The sequence below is a fragment of the Hyaena hyaena genome, unplaced genomic scaffold (assembly GCF_003009895.1).
Source record: "Hyaena hyaena isolate Hyena2069 unplaced genomic scaffold, ASM300989v1 scaffold_1570, whole genome shotgun sequence".
In the NCBI taxonomy this organism is placed as follows: domain Eukaryota; kingdom Metazoa; phylum Chordata; class Mammalia; order Carnivora; family Hyaenidae; genus Hyaena; species Hyaena hyaena.
The window spans coordinates 160369-180739 of NW_024082206.1; the positions used below are offsets into that span (position 1 = coordinate 160369).

At 36.5% G+C, this 20371-nt stretch overlaps 2 protein-coding genes across 2 annotated transcripts in view; one reads left to right on the plus strand and one right to left on the minus strand.

The window, feature by feature from the left end:
* CEP290 (centrosomal protein 290) overlaps positions 1-8206 on the plus strand; it is a 95904-nt gene extending 87698 nt beyond the window's left edge. Inside the window, exons 49-53 of the mRNA XM_039224240.1 lie at positions 1164-1305; positions 2141-2214; positions 2726-2820; positions 6054-6133; positions 7331-8206. Of these exons, the coding sequence (XP_039080171.1) occupies positions 1164-1305; positions 2141-2214; positions 2726-2820; positions 6054-6133; positions 7331-7561 (622 nt within the window). The 3' untranslated portion in view covers positions 7562-8206. The remainder of the gene's footprint in view (positions 1-1163; positions 1306-2140; positions 2215-2725; positions 2821-6053; positions 6134-7330) is intronic.
* CUNH12orf29 (chromosome unknown C12orf29 homolog) lies at positions 8176-20365 on the minus strand. Its single transcript, XM_039224239.1, has 7 exons — positions 20176-20365; positions 17409-17526; positions 14151-14246; positions 13276-13392; positions 10979-11176; positions 9799-9968; positions 8176-8543 (listed from the first exon to the last, which is right to left on the minus strand). Exons 1-7 carry the CDS (start codon positions 20263-20265, stop codon positions 8355-8357), a joined length of 978 nt encoding a protein of 325 aa, XP_039080170.1. The 5' UTR covers positions 20266-20365; the 3' UTR covers positions 8176-8354.
* Between the last annotated feature and the right edge of the window lie 6 nt (positions 20366-20371).

A 20371-nucleotide genomic window follows, 5' to 3' on the forward strand; every position in this document is an offset into this window, starting at 1 on the left:
TGCTAAGACAGGCTGGGTGATACCAAAGCTATCACATAGGGGATGATCAGAGAAAATTGGGTGGCACTTGAGCAGAGAATTGAAGGAGTAAGCTTCTGGTGTTTCACCCCTTTGGTGGAGTCTGTCAGGTTAAGAACATTCCTTTCTGATCATAGTTTCTCAGATTTATTAAAAACTATTTGTACTGAAATCATAATTTCTGTTCTTCATAGTGTCCTTACCTGATTTTGTTGCCAAAGCATTCTTTTTCTTTTTTCTAGGAAAGTTTGATTATAAGCATTGTCTCCCTTTAAGGTGGTAATGATATGCTTATAAAATCATTTTGCCTCATTATGTTTTAAAATTTTGGGGGCATCTGGGTGGCTCAATTTGTTAAGCATCCGACTTCAGCTCAGGTCATGATCTCATGGTTTGTGGATTCGAGCCCCACGTTGGGCTCTGTGCTGACAGCCAACTCAGAGCCTGGAGCCTGCTTCAGATTCTGTATCTCCCTCTCTCTCTGACCTTCCCCTGCTCACGCTGTCTCTCTCTCTCTCAGAAATAAAAACATTTAAAATATATATATAATTTTCTTTTGGATTCTAGATTTTTCTTTCGAAATATTGGTCATTTCTTTAAAAGTTACAGATCTATTCAAGCTTTGTCATGTGCCATTTTCTCACCCATGCTTTTGCATGTTTTTCCTCTCCCAATAGTGTCCTTTTGGTTTTGCTCTACCTGGATACTTCTTTTTGTGTGCTTCTGTGTGGGTATACATGATGTCTGTCTGAACCGCTTAAATTTGTGATCTGACACTAATTTGCGTATTTCTGACACTACCCAATACTACAGAATTTGATAATCTAATGAATTGCACTGCACTACTTTTTTTTTTGTTTTGTGACTGAAAAATACTAATTGTAATCTTTTTGATAGTGATCGAACAGGATCCATCCTTGTTTATAACCTTGGAAAATACCTAAATATTCTATTTTAAAATTGGCTTGTTAATCAGGGATATTTATCCCTTGTTGTCACCTAATGCTAAATAAATATGCAGCAGTAAAAGATTTGACTAGAAAAAGCAGCATAAGATAGTCTGTTTTTTTTAGTGCAATAACTGGAACTGGCTTTTAAATCAATGAGAATAATTTCATGTCTACACTATTTTTCTTTACTTTTAGAATGTATGAAACCAAGTTGAAAGAATTGGAAACTGATATTGCCAAAAAAACGCAAAGCCTTACTGATCTTAAACAGCTTGTAAAACAAGCAACAGAGAGGGAACAAAAAGCTAAGAAATACACTGAAGACCTCGAACAACAAGCAAGTAATTTTTCTTTACATGAGAAAACAGTGCATTACATCTCAAGCCACTCCTTGGCATTATCTTACATATATAAAAAAGAACTCTTGGGGCACCTGGGTGGCTCAGTTGGTTAAATGCCCTCAGGTCATGATCTTGCAGTTCATGAATTTGAGCCCTGCATGGGGCTCTCTGCTCTCAGTGCAGAGCCTGCTTCAAATCCTGTTCCCCTCTCTCTCTGCCCCTCCCCTGCTCACACTCTCTCTCAAAAATAAACCTTTTCAACATTTTTTTTAAAAAAAAGAACTCTAATTCTTCCCCTCGAAGGCCCCTCTAAGTGAATGGCAGCACCATTCAACCCTTTAAGCCAAAAACCTTAGATTATCAATTCCTTCTTTTACACCCCCATCATTTTCATTAAATGACATTAGCTTTTATTTTCAAAATAGGTCTCAAATTTGACATCTCAGCACCTCCAACACTGTCTAGTCTAAGCTACTCTCTCACACGTTGTTTAGAATACTCTTTACCAAAATATTATAGCTCTCTCTGATGAAACGGAGGCTCCTCAGACCTTCCTTAGCCCTTCATCTACCTTCCATGGCTCTCTATCCTCTTACCCTAAGTTATTCTTCTTGATAGTTCTTCCTTCCTCTGGCACCTGACTATATCCTCAGTGTCTGGGCAAGCAGTACTCAGTAACTACTGAATGATTAGTGAATAGAAGACCATAGATATGTGCTCATATGTACTTTTGGAAATTCAAACTTTCAAGATGCTTTACTGAAAATACATATCTTTCTAAAACCTTGTGTTTCCACATCAAACTTTGCTAACTTTTCATTGTGCCCAAAGATTGAGATTCTCAAACATGTTCCTGAAGGTGGTGAGACAGAGCAAAGCCTTCAACGGGAGCTTCAAGTCCTAAGGTACATTATCTGTTCATATGACTACCATTAAAATCTTTTGATATAACCAGGTTTGCTATATCTAGAGATTAAGATTTTTCAAACTTGATGCCTAAAAGGTTTATCAGTCTTATTTCATCCTTCTAATGCCAATTACTCGTTTACATAATAGATGCTGGATTAAAAAAAAAAAAAAGGGTAAACCAGATAATTTGCCCAGAGGTAAATAATTAATGAAAGAAAAAAATGACTTATTTTCAGGGCTCTGTGTAGAACACTCTCACAAGTTTCCTCCGACAGGAAAACTCTTAAAAATGACATCAGATCAGACTTGATGAAACATGAAGAATTTTCATTCTTTAATCTCAGTTTGAGAATGGTAGAATAAATGTTTGCCTTTATAATGGCAGCAAGTTACAAGCAATGTACGTCACACAGTTCATAAGAAATACTTGTATTTTGCGAAGCATGTCTGGCTTTTGTTGTTTTAATACATAATCATTGTTTTTAACACATAATCATTGTGTTCTAGATTAGCTAACAGACAGCTGGAAAAAGAAAAAGCAGAATTAATCCATCAGTTAGAAGTTAACAAAGACCAAAGAGGAGCTGAAAGCACCATATCTGGTAAGGTACTTTATAACATACTTAAATCATGTGAGCTAACCCAAGTTTTTAATTAGGGTTTGCCTTTTTTATTTATTCAAATTTCTGATGACTGTCTTCCTATAAAATCAAATCGCTGGTACAGGTTTTTAGAGCTCTTTCCTTCTTGGCAACAATAATGTTCCCATTGAATCCTTTGATTTGTTGTTTATAAATGTTTAGTAGCAGTGCTCAAGTGTTTTTCTCTTTGTGTTCCAAATGGGTGTTACACTTAATCATGATACAATGCTAAGCAATGAATACTAGGTCTGTTGTTTCCATTTTCTAAGTATACGCCCTTTTAAACCCTCTGAACATTATCTTCTAAATGTTGTCGTCTTATTAACTTAAAAACTGCATATAGTAAACATTGCCTATATTTTTTTCCTCTTACAAAGTGAAACAAAGTCTAGCCTTCTACATGCTTCCATTCAGAAGTAATTAATTGTTCTGCTATGTGCATATGTATACATACATGATATGTGAATTACATATATATACACACACAATTGTTGATCCTCATTATTTTCAGAGTCTGTATTTGTGAATTCAGCCACTCACTAAAATTTACTTGTAACACCTAAAGCCAGTAGTCCTGGTGCTTTTGCAGATACACAGCACTGAAAAATTTAACTTTTGACCCATATTTTCCAGATGAGATCCAAGATGAAGTTTTGTGTTATTTCAGCTCTCATACAGGGGAGAGACAGTATGAGGTGACAGAGACAGTACAACGTGACAGGGACAGTACGAGGTGACAGGGACAGTACAAGGCAGTACATACAAAGGAGAGACAGCACAAGGTGACAAGGACAGTATGAGGTGATGGGCACAGTACGAGGGGATAGGGACAGTACGAGGCAGTACATACAGAGGAGAGACAGTATGAGGTGATAGGGACAGTATGAGATCATACATACAAAGGGGGGACAGCACGAGGTGATGGAGGCAGTACGAGGCAGTACTGCATAGGGCGAGAAGCTCTGATTCTGGAGAGTTGGACTGGATCTACATCTCAGTTCTGACATTTACTAGTGGGGCAGCCTAACAAGAGTCACTTGACACTTCTGAACTTTTTTGGTTTTTTTAAACAAAATAATCTACCAGGCTGAGTTGTTTCCAGGATTTAAAGTCATTATCTATGTGAGACCTAGGTATATGTGTGTACGTTTTCCCTAAGAGTAATGGTTCAATATTCACTAATTCATTGTTTGTGTTGACTTTTTAGAACACCACTGTAAACAGGAATCATTTGTTCATTATGTATATTGGATAGCCTGAAGGAAATGGCAGATTCTTTTCCAAAGGATTATACCAATTTATACCTGAACAATCTTTGATTATTTCATATAGTTTTTACAGTATCCCCCCACATACTCTTGTTGCTACTGTGTACAAGCTATCAAGTAAGAGTTGTACCAGACACTATGCTAAGTGCTTTGCAAGCATTTTATAACTTAACTCTGATAACCCTATGTGGTGGGTACCAGTGTCTCCATTTCACCTGTGATCTTTACCTTGGAGGTTAAGTAACAAGGTCACAATAGCTAGAAAGTGAGAGAGGCAGGATGAAACTTAAATCTGAGAAACTCCAAAGCCCCTAACCATTCCCTGCTATTGACAATAGAAACTGCATTACTGCCAAGAGGCAACTAAAAACAGTTATGTTAATTCTCTCTCAATAGGATCTCTTAAAAATTTTTTTAAATATTTATTTTTAAGAGAGACAGAGCATGTGTGGGAAGAGGGGCCGAGAGAGAGGGAGACACAGAATCTGAAGCAGGCTCCAGGCTTTGAGTGGTCAGCACAGAGCCCGATGTGGGGCTGGAACCCATGAGCTGTGAGATCATGACCTGAGCCGAGGTCGGACAGTTAACGGACTGAGCCACCCAGGCGCCCCACAACAGGATCTTATGGCAGCCAGCTTAGTGTACCAGACTAACACGGTACCAAAGACTTGTTAATACTGTTGACATTAGGCTAGTTCTCTCTAAACCTCAGTTTCCTAAGAGGGAATTTCTGAACCCTATATTCATCTATTTAAAGGAGATAGATAAGGATACCTGTTATGTTTCAAAGACTATTAAAGTTCAAAATCAAACCAAAACTATCTTAGCAATTCTAATGCACTATTTAAACACAAAGTAGGAACAAGAATATGTGGGAGAATATTGAAAAAGTCAAATATTGTTCAGGTATTAACTGGTATAATCCTTTAGAACGAATTCACCATTTCTATCAAGCTTATATCAGTAAGCTAACTTTCAGGAAGTACTATACATAATAGTCGCTTTTACTGCACTATTTCAATACTAGCCTTCATAACATATAGCATCCCATTAAGACAATTAAGACAATCAACTCCATATAGTGTCCCAGTGATTAAGAACCAACTCTATAAAAAATCATTAGCACTTTGTAGAAAGGTGAGTGAACTTTTGAAAAATATTATTTTGTTCCGCTTTCCAAAGGAATATGTGTTCTGCTGACTCTATTCCCAAAGGAAAGAATGAGGAAAATATTTCCTGGCTCCAACTTATAATTAGGGGACCATTCCAAGGGAACCTTACAAGAAATATGCTTCCTGTCGCATTCATGAAAATGTCTGCTGCCCATTATATTTTCAAACTTGAGCATTATTTTTAAAATTTTACCCTTCAATGGCTGCAAAATATGACATAGTGTTTAAAAAAAATGTTTCTAGCAAAGACAGCAATAAAAAATCCTACATGTACACTGATTCTCATTATAAACTTAGAGATATGTTAACTCCAGGTGAGAGGGGTGGTAAGAATTCAATAAATTAAAGCCTTTGTGCTTTATTTGTGCACCTAACATTTTCCAACCAGGGTATTAGGATTTATTATCCATCCCACCTACATTTTTCATGTAGTAAGTACACAATAAACATGTACTGACCTGCATGGAACAGCCAATACAGTTGGGTATCAAGAGCACTGGCCAGCTATGGTTGGTAAAAAATTAACCTGATTCCACATGTCTAATACTTCATAATACCTTTTTTCTTGGTCTCCTATGGAATTACAGTACCTAAGAGGGGTAGCATTATAGTACTAACAGCCTGAAAAGTGGTCCAGCCATAAAATGCTATAGTTTCCAGGTTCTGGTTTAAGTTTTCTACTTACATTCTCTAAAATAAATCTTTTGTCAGAGTAGGGAAAAGTGGAGTCTAATTTTTTTAACTGTTTTGGCAGATCCTGATCAACTAATGGAAAAGGTAAAAGATTTAGAGACACAGCTCAAAACCTCAGATATAGAAAAGCAGTGTTTGAAGGTAATTAATTTTATCTAATTACAATATTATAAATGTTTTGTGAAAATAGCTGTTAAAAACAAATTTTATGAACCCTGTCTCTGAGTTTTAAGTATGCATCCTAAAAATGTCTTGGGGTCACATGATATAGTTATATTTTGACCTTAACATTGTAGAGTTGATTGTATTTATACAAGTTAAAAATATTAAACAAGAGCTACAAAAAAAAAAAAAACCCAGACAAAACAAATAGGATTACAGAGTAAATTTATTTTTTGATTTCCACAAATATAGATCACTATTTTAATATATTTTCTTACGTTTTGGGTCACATTGGGAACAGTGCCTCTTATTTCCTTTTGAAATTCATTCCAAGAATAGCTCCCTTAAAGGAAGATACTTGCCATGCTTTACCTCTTAAAGAATCTATAAACAGAACAAGAGAGCATGAATTGGAGAATTAACTAGTAATCACTGTCTATTCTAAATGGTCACTTAAGTTCAAATTGTCTCTTCACCAGATGCCTCTTAGCCAAGTAGAAGTTCTAGGGTTCCCCTAATGCTAAATATATATTAATAAGAAGTTGACTATTATTTAAAAAAATAGGTACTTGTAAAGAAAATATAAATGAAGCCTACACCAAAGACTCTTAACCAAAATAACTTGTGTAGTGAATAGCCAAGTCTCTTTGATTCCCTCAGAGTATCTGATATGCTTTTGGATAAAGATTAAATCATTTTCCCCACCTCCCCACACAGTTTAAGAACTGATAGGGGTGCCTGGATGGTTCAGTTGCTTAAGTGTCCGACTTAGGCTCAGGTCATGATCTCATGGTTAATGGGTTCGAGCTGCACATCAGGCTCTGTGCCAACAGTCAGCTCAGAGCCTGCGGCCTGCTTCAGATGGTGTCTCCCTCTCTCAAAAAGTGAATAAATGGTAAAAAAAGAAAATTTAAAAAAAAAAAGATAAATTCCAAAGACTAGAACATAATTTACAGAGTACTTTTGATTTGCCAGTTAACAAGTTTGTTACTTAAAACATTGTACAATAAAACCTTATTAACAAAATCTTATGAAAATATTTCTGCCTATATAGTTTATATTTGATTATTCAAGTTACTTTGGATTTTATGTTTGTAATTACATCTCTTTAGTTCAAACCTAAAGAATGTATTTTATTCCTACCTATACCTTTTAAAGTTATCATGTTTCTATTAGGAGGAAATAAAAAAGCTGAAAAAAGAACTGGAAAACTTTGATCCTTCATTTTTTGAAGAAATTGAAGATCTGAAGTATAATTATAAAGAAGAAGTGAAAAAGAATATTCTCTTAGAAGAGAAGTTAAAAAACCTTTCTGAACAATTTGGAGTTGAATTAACCAGCCCTGTTACTACTTCTGAACAGTTTGAAGATGAAGAGGAAAGTCCTGCTAATCTCCCCATTTATTAAGGACCACTTATAACTGTAGTTTTATTTAACTATTTATTAACTTTGTAAGTTAAAACTCCATTAGGAAATCAAGTCTCTGACCTTCATGATTTCCATCTCCATATCCTGTACCTTGAAAGTTTTAGTAAAATTTACTGGATATCCAATTTAAAACTAAATTGGAAATTTACTAAAATTTAGTAAATTTTAAATTTAGTAATTTAAAGTATGAAATTTTAAACATTAATAATATATTTTTGAAGATTTTTAGATTAAGTTATGACTATCAAATGAGCTACGATGAATATCTGTACATTCATAGTATTTTTTTAAAGAGTATGGGGGTGAACTTTAATACATTTAATATTTAAAATTGGGCTTTTATATGTGTACATATGTGTTAAAACTAATTTTATATATATGTACTTGTATATAAACATGAGGTTACAGCCATATGTTGTGTCTAGGAAGATTAAGTTCAGCTTTTAAACTCTTAATTTTGAAAGTTGATCCAGAATTGTTCGTTTAATTACTGTTTTTAAATGGCTACCCCGTTATGGTAGACAAAATCCAACTTTTGTACAAGGTGGGGAGATTACTTATTTTAGATTTTTAAGTCTAGTGGTTGAAATTCATTTGCTGCTTCTAAATAAAATCTTGAATGGACATTTGCAACTGGGAAATTCATTTCTTCAAATGCTAGAAGACGTATTGCTATACTAGATGCTGAACCTTGAGATTTTTTGCCTTTCACACATGGCAGAATATTCAAGATTTAAATATAACAATAAAGTTGTTTTATTGCATTTTTAGTTTATACATCAAGTATGATATCTCTGAGTCTGCCAAATTTCTGATTATCTATTTTTGAAAAAAGATTAAACAAACATTTAGTATCAAAGGCATGGTCATACTTGTTCAGGTTCATGTTGATAATAACTGGTTTTGAATTCATGTAAGTATCTGCAATTGGCCAGCATAAACCAAGATGATGGCGATGAACCTGAAAAAAAAGAGTGTTTGGATTTTAGATTGTAATACCTTCCTTCACTTACAAATTTTTGAGTGCCACCATTTGCCAGGCACTAGTTAAGGCTCCATTTTATCTTACCCTTTTTTTTCCCATAGCTGTTCTTCTCCTGACATACTACATATTTACTTGTTACTGTCTATCTTCCCCTTTAGAATGTGAGCTTCATGAAGGCAGAGACATTGTTTTCTTGACTCTATTTCTAGCACCTGGAAACATGCCAGGAACATAATCAGGGGCTCCATAAAAATGTAACAAATAGAGTCTGTTGCTGAGTGCAGAAGCTAGTGGATTGAAAAATACGGATGGGGAGGCATTCTAAGTATGTGATAGAATGGTGTTTTTTGCTCTGTTTGCAATTACTTAAGTATGGTTAGGATATAAACAGTATGCATCTGTCTGGCAGATGGGAGTGTACAGAACAGTTCCAGAAAGTGAAGCAACGGTCCTACCATGAATAATCTTAATGTCACTAAGGAGTTTTATGTAGCAAGTAACCTTTTCACTTACTGTGAAGAATGGACAGGACAGGAAGAAGACTGAAAGACAACAGGAGGATGATACACTCAGTCAAGCATGAATTCTGGCTTAACTTAAATGCCAACTGGTTGGGGAAAAGTAGATATTCAATAGATCAGAATCTTTAAGAAATAACTATATTATGTAATAATGGAGAGAAGAGATAAAGATGGTATCTAAGTTTCTGAATTGCTGGGAGTTGGGGTTGATAGGACCAAGGTCCAGTTCTGAACATCACTAATTTCAGGAACCTGTCTGAAATCGCATAGACAAGTCCAAGGGACAGAAAAGGCACAAAGTATAAAATAATTCATTCTGTAAACATTAAGTGTTAGGCTGGCACTTTTAACTCAAATTCTTCAATCAAGTTTGGGAAGTGTGGAGTTAAACTACGCTGATATAGATGATCTCAGCATTCATGTTGCAACATCCGTATCCAAGAAGGGAATATGTAACGTGCAGTTTTTCCACACATTTTCCTCACTTTAATTCTGAAGAACATGTAGGAAAACCAAAGCCCAGAGAATGAATACACATTAGGAAACATTACTTTATCATATAAAAAATGGTAGTATGTGAGATAAGGAAATTAAATATCTTTACAACACATTAGAATTAGTGCAATATGTACAGAGTATTCTTGTGCCACTTCTACTTTGTTTTAGGAACTTAAGACGAAATCATCCCACAAGCTATTTTTGGCCATTACCTTGATTAAACAGCCATCATTGCAATGCCATACTATTCCTTCAATTTTACCCTCTCTGCAACCTTCAAACCAGGATAATAGATCATTGTGCTTCAAGGCTGGTAGATTTCTTATTTGAAAGGCCCCATGTGGTATAAGAAGATGTAATGGATGCTTCTTGCTTCCTAACCCTAAATGGTAAAAATTTCCATTAGCCATACAAAGATTTTAAAAAGAAATGAGAACATTTACTTCTTCAAATAAAAAAGCCTTTTAAAACATTTAGGAATAAATTTACCAAAAAGTTTAGTTGGTTCCTGGAAGACAAGAGATACTTCAAGGGATCTTGTTCAGAGGTGTCACCTTACCCCATTAAATCTAAATTCACCTTCATATACTCTACACTAGGGGTCAGCAAACTATGAATCCAAATCCAACTGAACGCCTGTTGTTGTAGTTTCAGTGAAACACAGTTTTACCCATTTTTTAAAGTACCATTTCTGGCCTTGTTTCAGAGGTGTGGCCTACAGAACCTCAAAATTTACTATCTGTACTTATACAGAGGTCTGCCAACCCCTACTCTATACCATTAGCCAAGTTCACTTATTCAGTGTTTGCCAAACAGCCACACTATATCTCTGATAACCTGTATAATTACGACCTTAACGTCTTTACACCTGCCAGTCAGTCTGCTTCTAATCTCTATTCAGGATTTTACTATTCAAGCTTTACATATCCTTGAGTCTATCTTCATCCATCTATAAACTATGTACTCTACAGTGCCCTCTGGACTTGAACTCAATTCATTACAGATTCTGATGCTTGATATGCTATACAGTGTCAATTCTTTAATTTATTCTTAGCTATTAATACTAATTAGCCAAGAAAAACACATAATTTTCATTCAACTCATTTCACATAAATTTTAAAAAGCAACAAAAAGTTACATTTGAATAATTACCTTTCATAAATAGTTCTATAATGTTATCACAGGAAAGAACGAGAAGCTAAATTCAACCTTTTGGATTAACAGAGTCATGCATAAATTTCTCCATGGACATAAATAGAAATGGCTATAATTCTAGAAAGCTGTATAATGCTAGTTAGTCATTTCTTTAGTGTGTGTGTTTTAAGTTGAACCCAGGAAATTTTCTTTATAAATGACAGTTACTGTAACTGAATAGGAAAAGACTTCACTTACCATATGGGTTTCCATTAATATTCGTTCCTATAAGCTCTAGTGTTTGTTCTAGGAGATCTGATAGCGGCACTGCACTAATTTCCAAAAGACCGGGATCATCAGGATGATGCTTCAGTACCAGGGCAACTTCAAATTCATAATTAACTACAGAGGAATGCCAGCAATACTGTTTGTTGCTTTTCTCCACTGGTACCCAACCTATCATGCAACGAAAAAGAAATATTACATTGCTTTTCTTTGGATTGAGACTTGAGGTAATTTTTACTTTTGTTGTAAATTTTCAATGTTTTTTGGATGTCTATCGCACAGAGATTATCACTTTTTAAGTCCGTGATAATGTTAGCAATTTTACTACTTTTTATTTTTTTTAATTTTTTTATCTATTTCTGAGAGAGTGAGAGAGAGAGAGACAGTGTGAGCAGGGGAGGGTCAGAGAGAGGGAGACACAGAATCTGAAACAGGCTCCAGGCTCTGAGCTAGCTGTCAGCACAGAGCCCGACGTGGGCCTTAAACCCACAAACCACGAGATCATGACCTGAGCCAAAGTCGGACACTTAACCGACTGAGCCACCCAGGCGCCCCTAAGTTTTTATTTAAATTCCAGTTGGTTAACATGTAGTGTAATATTGGCTTCAGGAGTAGAATTTAGTGATTCATCACTTACATACACCACCCCTTGCTCATCACCGTGCCCTCCTTAATGCCCATCACCCATTTAGCCCATCCCTTGTCTACCTCCCCTTCAATAACCCTCAGTTTGTTCTCTGTAGTTAAGAGACTGCTTTATGGTTTGCCTCTCTGTCTTGCCCACTTCCCTCTATGTTCATCCGTTTCATTTCTTAAATTCTACGTGAGTGAAATCATATGGTTTTTGTCTTTCTCTAACTGACCCATTCTGCTTAGTGTAATACNATTCCTTTACCAGAAATTTTACTTTCTCAAGAAGAAATGAACTTTTATTTATTTATTTTTAAGTTTTCTACTTTCTCTCCAGTTTCAAGGACAACAGACCTACATAACAAATGTTCCAGAACTCATTTTATTGTTCCAACATTTACCGAATAATGTACTGATTGCACATTTATTGAATGTCATTGCTATTCTTCACCTAACCTGTTACCAGAATAGGATCATTCACTGTGGACAATTCTTTATCAAACAAACACTAAGCTACATATGCTATTGTGACCATCATATCTTTGGCCTTCAGTAGTCATTCAGGTGACTGTAATAACCTTTACTGGTCCACTAGTGTCTGGAAAAACCCTCCCCACTTTTATCATAAGACTGCTTTAAAAATTTAAATTTAGTTCTGCTGTACCCCTGCTTAACAATCAACTTCAGGATGAACTTCAAAGTCCTTTAAGTGAAATATAAATCCCTTTAAGATCTGGGCCCATTCCACATCTCCAGCCTCAAATTTTATCATGTCCTCCAGTGTCACACACCCTAAACATTCCAGCCACAGAGAAGTGCTACATGGAACTTCCAAGACTCCAAATCTCCTCTTCCTGGGAGTTTGCCTAAGCTGACCTTCTCTCTTCCCTGCCAGCTAACTTCCTGGTTCCTACACTTCAGTACAGATGTCCTCTCCCCTTACAAGCCTCCTCTAAACACCACAGACTGAACTAGAGTTCTTCCTCTTTTCTCCGACTACACCCTGTAGATGCTTTCCTTTTAGTTCTTAAATCAGACCAATACTGGGTTTTCTGTAGTGTCTAAAAGATCAAGGTTCTGATCTTCACTTTTGTATTACTAGAACTTGAGTATTCTGCACATTATAGGTACTCAAGACATGCCAGCTGAACTAAACCTTAATCTGAGGTATGTTTCTACTCAGCACACTTTAGCAAAAATGTTCACATCCCCAGCGAAACTACTTAGGAGACACCTATTTTCACCCCTCTTTATTGCAATAGTCTTCTAGGATTCTTGCAAAAAAATTGCACATATCGTTACCTCCAATCTAAAAGGTAAACACTGCTTAGTGTTTCACTTCAAACTAAATTAATCATATCATCTACCCTGCCAACAACTTCAAGGGTAAATTTTTTTCTTCTTTTTAATTTTTAGACTATAGATAGTAAACTAATTCAAAGAAGATTCTAAACCTGTGAGGACATTTTTGATGGGAAACATCTTTATAGATTATTGATATAAATTAGATTCAGAAATTTTGTGCTATACAGATAAATACTACGAAGAACCAGTTTAAAATTAAATTCTGTAATTTCTGGATCTTTTGTTCTTTATACTAGTAAAAACAAAAGCTCATTTGAGAAAAGTTTTCATGATACCAGGAATGTGTCCATTTTCATCAGGCATCGGATTCCCATTTAATTGTTCTATTTCCTTCGCTGGTATCCAGCACTCTGGAACGGGTCTGAAGTCCTCCTCAACATTCCAAAAAAATTCTAAAAGAGTTAAATAATTTTGTATGTAGTGATACTTTAAAAAATATAAAAGACTGAACAAATTCAATGTGGGAACAGCTAATAAACCTCATAATTATTCTTAATTATCATAATTATTCTCCATCATCACCGCCATGTGACTGTACTACTCAGGGTTAGAGTATGCTAGCACCTTAAATTTTTCATTTTGAACCCATCACCATCTGTAAATGGTGGATAAAAATCTAAAGTAGTCAATGTTCCAGTATGTGTAGATTTATGATGAAATTTTAATGGACTATAAATATGCATATATAAATATATACATGAAATTTCAAGTGGACATATGATGATTTATGTATATATCTACTTACATAATAGTTAGAGGTATTTTAATGTAATAATTAAAAATATGGATAATCCTTTGAGATTTGTACCTGATTTCTAAAACTACGTATTTCTCTCCTAAGTAACAAAACCAAAATGTGCTACTCTTCATTATATATATATGTAGAGAGAGAGAGAAATGTATATGTTTTAATAAAATCAACATGCTTTAATGAAGAGTCATAAACATATTAGGAAAACAATTTAAAATACTTTTCAAGAATAATCTTTTACCTATAAAGAACTCAATTATAATTTTCTTCTTTTCCCTAAGTGCTTAAATTTTAAGAAGGATATAATGTATAAAATTTCCACAGCAAGAAATAAGTCAATTTAAATCAGAAAAAACAAAACAACAACAACAAAAAAGGAAAATAAAAAGGCCCACTAACCTTTTGAGTTTTGTTTTGAATGTAGAAAATTTTTAAATCTTTTCTCAGCTAATTTGTTAGGTTTTCTATCTAGTCGAGCCCAAAGGTATGGTTGACCTAAAAAATGATATTAATAATAAAAGGGAAAAGCTTAAGAGGCAAACAATAAAACTTATCTTGAAAGACATTTCACTATAAAGTTTTTCGATAAACAATGCAGTCACCTTCCCTCAAAGCAGCAATCTTAGTTGACAAAGGGAAATATGTATTCTAACAGACATCGTGCCTGATGTACTCTAACCAGCAGTGCCTGGTGTTGTAATAAGATTGAGGTCTCTGGTTGAAGAATGGTAAGCATGAGATAAAAAGTAAATACGTGACCCTGTCATATGGACATTCCATGGAACCTGAATTTGTGAGAAAGCTACCTCTAAACTAAATGGAAACATATCCGGATAACTGTATTCACACTTTTCCTGAAATGTAACTGTGTGCTGTAAGGGTTAGTTCCCAAAAATCTATAATTAGGCTGAGCTGTTTTGCATGGCTCTGGTCCCTGGTCAAGGCATGAAACAGTGATTATTACTGATGATTTGTAATCATGGATCTAAGAAGTTTCAGGCCGTGTGCCTGCATTCTTTACTGATAACAGTGAGACTAATGAGTCTTCTACCTGGTCTCAGAGAGACTCCTGGAGGGCTCTGCTGTTAGGGCTGGTTACTTAGCAGGAAGATGCCTCTGTGACCAGCAGAATATAAAAATCCTCAGCAGAAGGGTGCCTGCGTGGCTCAGTCAGTTAACAGTAAACTCTTGATTTCAGCTCAGATCCTGATCTCACAGTTTAAGCCCCACTTTAGGCTCTGAAAAGACAGTGCAGAGCCTGCTTAGGATTCGCTCTCCCTTCTCTCTCAAAATAAATAAATAAACTTAAAAAAATAAAAATCCCCCGCTGAGACTCTATTTTAGTTTCCATTACCAAAGTGTGTTCGCTGCATACATCAGTGGTTCCTAATTTGAGAGTGTGTCCTGCTAGGACCTTGGGAACAGAGGAGAGGGGTCTGGGGAGGGAGGCAAGGAGAGGTTAAAATAGATGCTTTCACCTGGTCTTCCCAGACCCTTTGCTGTGATGTACATCCTTACTTTTCATGCCCTTGCTAATGCTGTGTACCCTTACCTGTAATAAACTGAGGATTTGCAATCACCATCATTTTGGGTCCTGTCCTTTAAGTTTTAATAATCCAACCATGCTTAATGGCCACTGTTATACATCATACATAATGATGCATATTTAAGTTTCTTAATGTAAATATGAAAGCCTAAAAAATCTTTTAGTTTCTTCAAATATTCTTTGAAACTACTGATTATAGTTTGGTTCGGACATTCTGTATTACTTATTAAATATCCAAGTAAATGCTATGAAGAACCAGATTAAAATTATTGTCATTTCTGGTTGAATGGACCTTTTGTTCTTTTTACTAGTAAATATAAAAAAATCATTTCACTCATACCCATTAAAAGGGCTACTACCAAACAAACTTTTGGGCTGGTGAGAATGCGGAGAAACTGCGACCCTTGTGCACTGCGGGTAGGAACGTAAATCGTGCAGCTGCTACAGACAACAGTATGGCAGTTCCTCAAAAAATTAAAACTAGGGGCGCCGGAGAGGCTCAGTAGGTTAAGCGTCCGACTTCGGCTCAGGTCATGATCTCGCGGTTCATGGGTTCGAGCCCCGCGTCAGGCTCTGTGCTGACAGCCAGCTCAGAGCCTGGAGCCTGTTTCAGATTCTGTGTCTCCCTCTCTCTCTGACCCTACCCTGTTCACGCTGTCTCTCTCTCTCTCTCTCCGAAATAAATAAAAAACATTTTAAAAAATTAGAATTACTGTATGAGCTAGCAATTCCACTTTGATTATATACCCGAAAGAATTGAAAGAAGAGTCTCAAGGAGATATCAGTTCACCATATTCATAGCACCATTGTTTACAACAGCCAAAATATGGAAGCAGCCCTAGTGTACATGAGGGATGAATGCTATGTACATAAAACAATGTGGCACGGACATACATTATGTGGTACATACAAACAATGTGGTATATACACACAGCGACATGTTACTCAGCCTTAACAAGGAAGGGAATCCTGACAGGGATTACACCATGGATGAACACTGAAAATCAGCTTGTCAAACAAGACAAATAGTGTATGGCTCCAGACAGAAGAGTTATCTAGAATAGTCAAAACCATACGAAGTAGAAATGGTGGTTGCCAAGGACCACAGGAAGAGGAGGAACAGTGAATTATTTAACAGGTACGGAGTTTAAGTTTTGCAAGATGAAGAGTTCTGCAGATAGATGGTGGTGACAGCATTATAATGAACTGTACACTCAAAATGGTTGAGAGTAAATACTGTTATGCGTACTTTAATCATAATTAAAAACGTGAAAAATATGCATTTAAGAAAAGACTTCCTGATACCAGGAATGTGTCTAGTTTACATTTAACGGTTCTGTTTCTCTTGCTGGAATTAAGAGGTCATTTCACCATCCACAGGAAATCACAAAGATTATTTCACTTTTCAATGCATTTTTTTAACTGACAATTTCTAGATTCTGGCTCTTAAAAGGCATTAAACTGAAATAAATTAGAAACACTGCCAATAGTAATAAAAACTAGGGCGCTGGCACCAAAATGAGTGGCGTAAGAACAAGCTTTAGGATCAAACATAGGTTCTATCACCAGTTCAGCCATTCATTAATTATATGGTCTTGGACAAAATTATTTAAGTTCTCTGAAGATCGGTTACCATATCTGTGAAATGGAGATGCTACTGTGCAAATTAGAGATAACATCTATAAAGCATTTATTACAACTGTCTGCCTTTAATGAGTATTAAGAAAATATTATCTTCCTTTCCTCCCCCAAAAGAAAGATAACAATTGTGACTTTATTAATAATTTTGCTATTATAGTTAGATTGCAAAGGGTTTATGAAGGGTAAATGCCCCATTCCAGATATGTATAGTTTGTACAGTAATTAAATAATATTTGTAAGGATTCCTGGGTGGCTTGGTCAGTTAAGCATCCGACTGCGGCTAAGGTCATCAGCTTAGGTCATCATTTCGTGTTTCGTGGGTTCAAGTCCCTCATCCCGCTCAGGGCCTGTAACCTGCTTCAGATTCTGTGTCTCCCTCTCTCGTTGCCCCTCCCCCACTAGCACTGTCTCTCTCTCTCTCTCTCATAAATAAGTAAACATTAATAGTAATATTTGTAGTTTTATTTTACCTTTATAGTTAGTAATATAACAACATGTTCCATCCACTTTTTCTGTTGGAATTGCACTGTATATATCTGCATCTAATGCCTTGTGGCTTAAAGTTTCAGTTGCCAAAACTTTAAATGGCTTAAAAAAGAAAGAAAGAAAACTGGTGTAAGATCAATAGCCTCTACACTTTCACACATATTCCCACCTGAAATGTTCTTAATTTCACTATTTCTGAAGTATAACCTCCTGCTTACCCTTGAAGACAATTTAAAAACATTTCATCTGTGAAATTCTCATGAATCACCCCTTCCCTTCTATCAGAGCAATACTTGTTTTCCCACACAGATTTGTAACTATTCATGTTTCTTTATCCACCATAATGAGCTGACTGACACCAGGAATCTAGTGTCCTCAACACCAGGAAATACAGAGGTTAATTTAAAAAGTGCCTGCCTCTGGCAGAACTTTCATTTTAATCAGTGGGAAAATAGTAACAAAATGTGCAATACAATGTTAGGTATAATTAATGCTAAGGAGAAAAATAAATGACTCTTTCAGCTTTAACAGTAGTAAATTGCATAATATACAGTTTTTCTACTGTCAGAAAGAGACGCCAAGACCAACTAGAACGGAGGAAAAGACAGTTTCTGCAATTCCTACGAACTTTTTATCTGTAATTTATTTTTATTCCTGTGAAAAATTTATGCCACCATTTTACAGTATAAGTGACCTGAAGTTACACTCATCTTAAATAATGGAAAAATACTGCACAATACTGGTGTGTACAGGTTTAAAATTATTATGTGGAAGTACTATTTCAGAGTTAAGCAGACTTAGGAAATTAGCACCATTCTGTTACTGGCTCAGTACTTTTAAGATGAAATAACGACTGGGGATTTATCACTAACTTCTGCAAGTGGGATCAGAGGATATCAGTCTAACCTGCGGTGGTAGAAGAGATGTGGTTTGGCCCAACAGCAATGTTTGTGTGTATTCAAATTTACCAAGTATCCTATGGAGATTACTCTGCTGATAGAGTTCTTGATGAGCCCAAATACTGCTTTCATAAGAATAAATTTTCAACCACTCTGTGCTAGCAACATGTCCAAAAGTCAATATAAGATAACAAAGGGTATACAAAGTTCCCCGTCTCGTTGAAGACTTTAAACTGTGACTGGAAAAACAAGGCATGTATGTTTGAAAAGTCATAGTGAATATCAACGGAGTGGTCCTCTACAATTCTGGGTAGAGGAAATCACTGGGATAACTAAGTTGATCCACGATTTCAGAGAAGGTCTGATTTTGAAAATCCTGCAAGTGATCCAGGCGGAGTGCACAGCCTGAGCAAAAATAAAGACAGGCCTGCGCCTGGAGCGTTCACAGGATGCAACAGGCTTTATTCCAACAGAGACTTCCTTTAAGTAGGCAACTCCGTCACAAACACACATGGCATTTTCTGCTGCACTGAGCCCAGGCACCTCATGGTAGATCCAAAAGACACTTGAAGAGTAGAATGAACCTGATTAATGGGAAGCCTTGATTTATAGCTAAGGATCTGGATACTTACTACGCTGTAAATAACAACATAAGCTAATCTTAACTACATGGGACATGAACAGGGGCTTATTTTTCCTGGTGGAGGGTCCTTTTACAAACTGCCCGCTTCCACCCCCAACATACAAAGTTGAGAATTACAGCTAGAGTGAACCACTACTTGGGATGCCAATATTTCATATTAAGTTTGTTATGGCTAAAAAAATAAAGGGTTGGCAACTACTACAAACATTTAGTAGTTAATTGTGGGGTTTTGACTAGGAAAGACCCTAACAATAATCATTCTGGGTGTCAAGAAAACGATTAGGCAGTGCAGGAAACTGCGCATAAACTACTAAGAACTATAACAGCAATGGCACTAGAAAGGATGTTATAAGGTAAAAAAGTGTCAGAGGTGAATGGAAAATTGGAACAAAAAGGCTCTAGGGTTCATTCTTTAATTCAACATATATTCACCCAGTGCCTATCACATGTCAGGTCCTAAAAACTGGGACTAGAAACAAGGCAGTTTCAAAACAAGAACACCTGTGCAAATGATACAAGGGGGTGGGGCCTATGCCAAAGGCACATGATGAATTTTGTATGAATCCAAAGGACTCAATTCCTGGGGATTCTGCTATCAAAGATTTTGCTACATATTAAAGAAATTACCCTGATACTGGCTATTAATCATTCACCAGTACTTGGTAAGGTCTTCCGATATGTAAAACCCGGTGCTGAGAGAAACAACCAGAGATGGGAATACTAATTCGAATCAAGCAGGTAATTACTGGCAACAATACGCGAGGTCTGATCTCAAGTGACCTAATTAGGCTAGTTCTCAACACCACCATAGGTTCCTAGGTTAGAAGTGGCAAAGCAAGTCTTCTAAAATCTCCACTCTGTCACCACATTCTTGAAAAGCAGTAAAGCTTGGACTGCGGTGATTATGTGAATACTTAAAGGGTCTTTCCCCAAAGGGTGGTAACCTAAGAAAGGAAGACTATTTAAGATGTGGGTTTTCAATTCCCATGCGACGGCAAGTTTGAATTGCCTCATCAGAAAACTTCTCTCGAAGATTCCCTCCCTTGCAACTAACAAGGTACAAAGAAGCTGGAGCTCAGGGAGTAGAGACCCCCCGTCTCCTAGACTTCCCCGGCGAAACCTGCAAAAAAGCTCCCGGCTTGCAGGGCGGCTCTCATGCGTCCGGCGGCCCCAGTGCAGGCGCTCCACGGCGGCCGCACACCTCGGTACCTGATGCTCCCTTTTGGTGGAAGGCTCCTCTTTCACCTCCGTCACAAATACACACGGCATTTTCCGCTGCACCGAACCTAGGCGCCTCATGGTAGACCCAACAGGCAGTGCAAATGCTGAGCGCTTTTCCAAAACAGCTCCCCGACCAAGAGACCCAGCCTTGCAAACAGACGCGGGGCTCACGCCACGCACACTG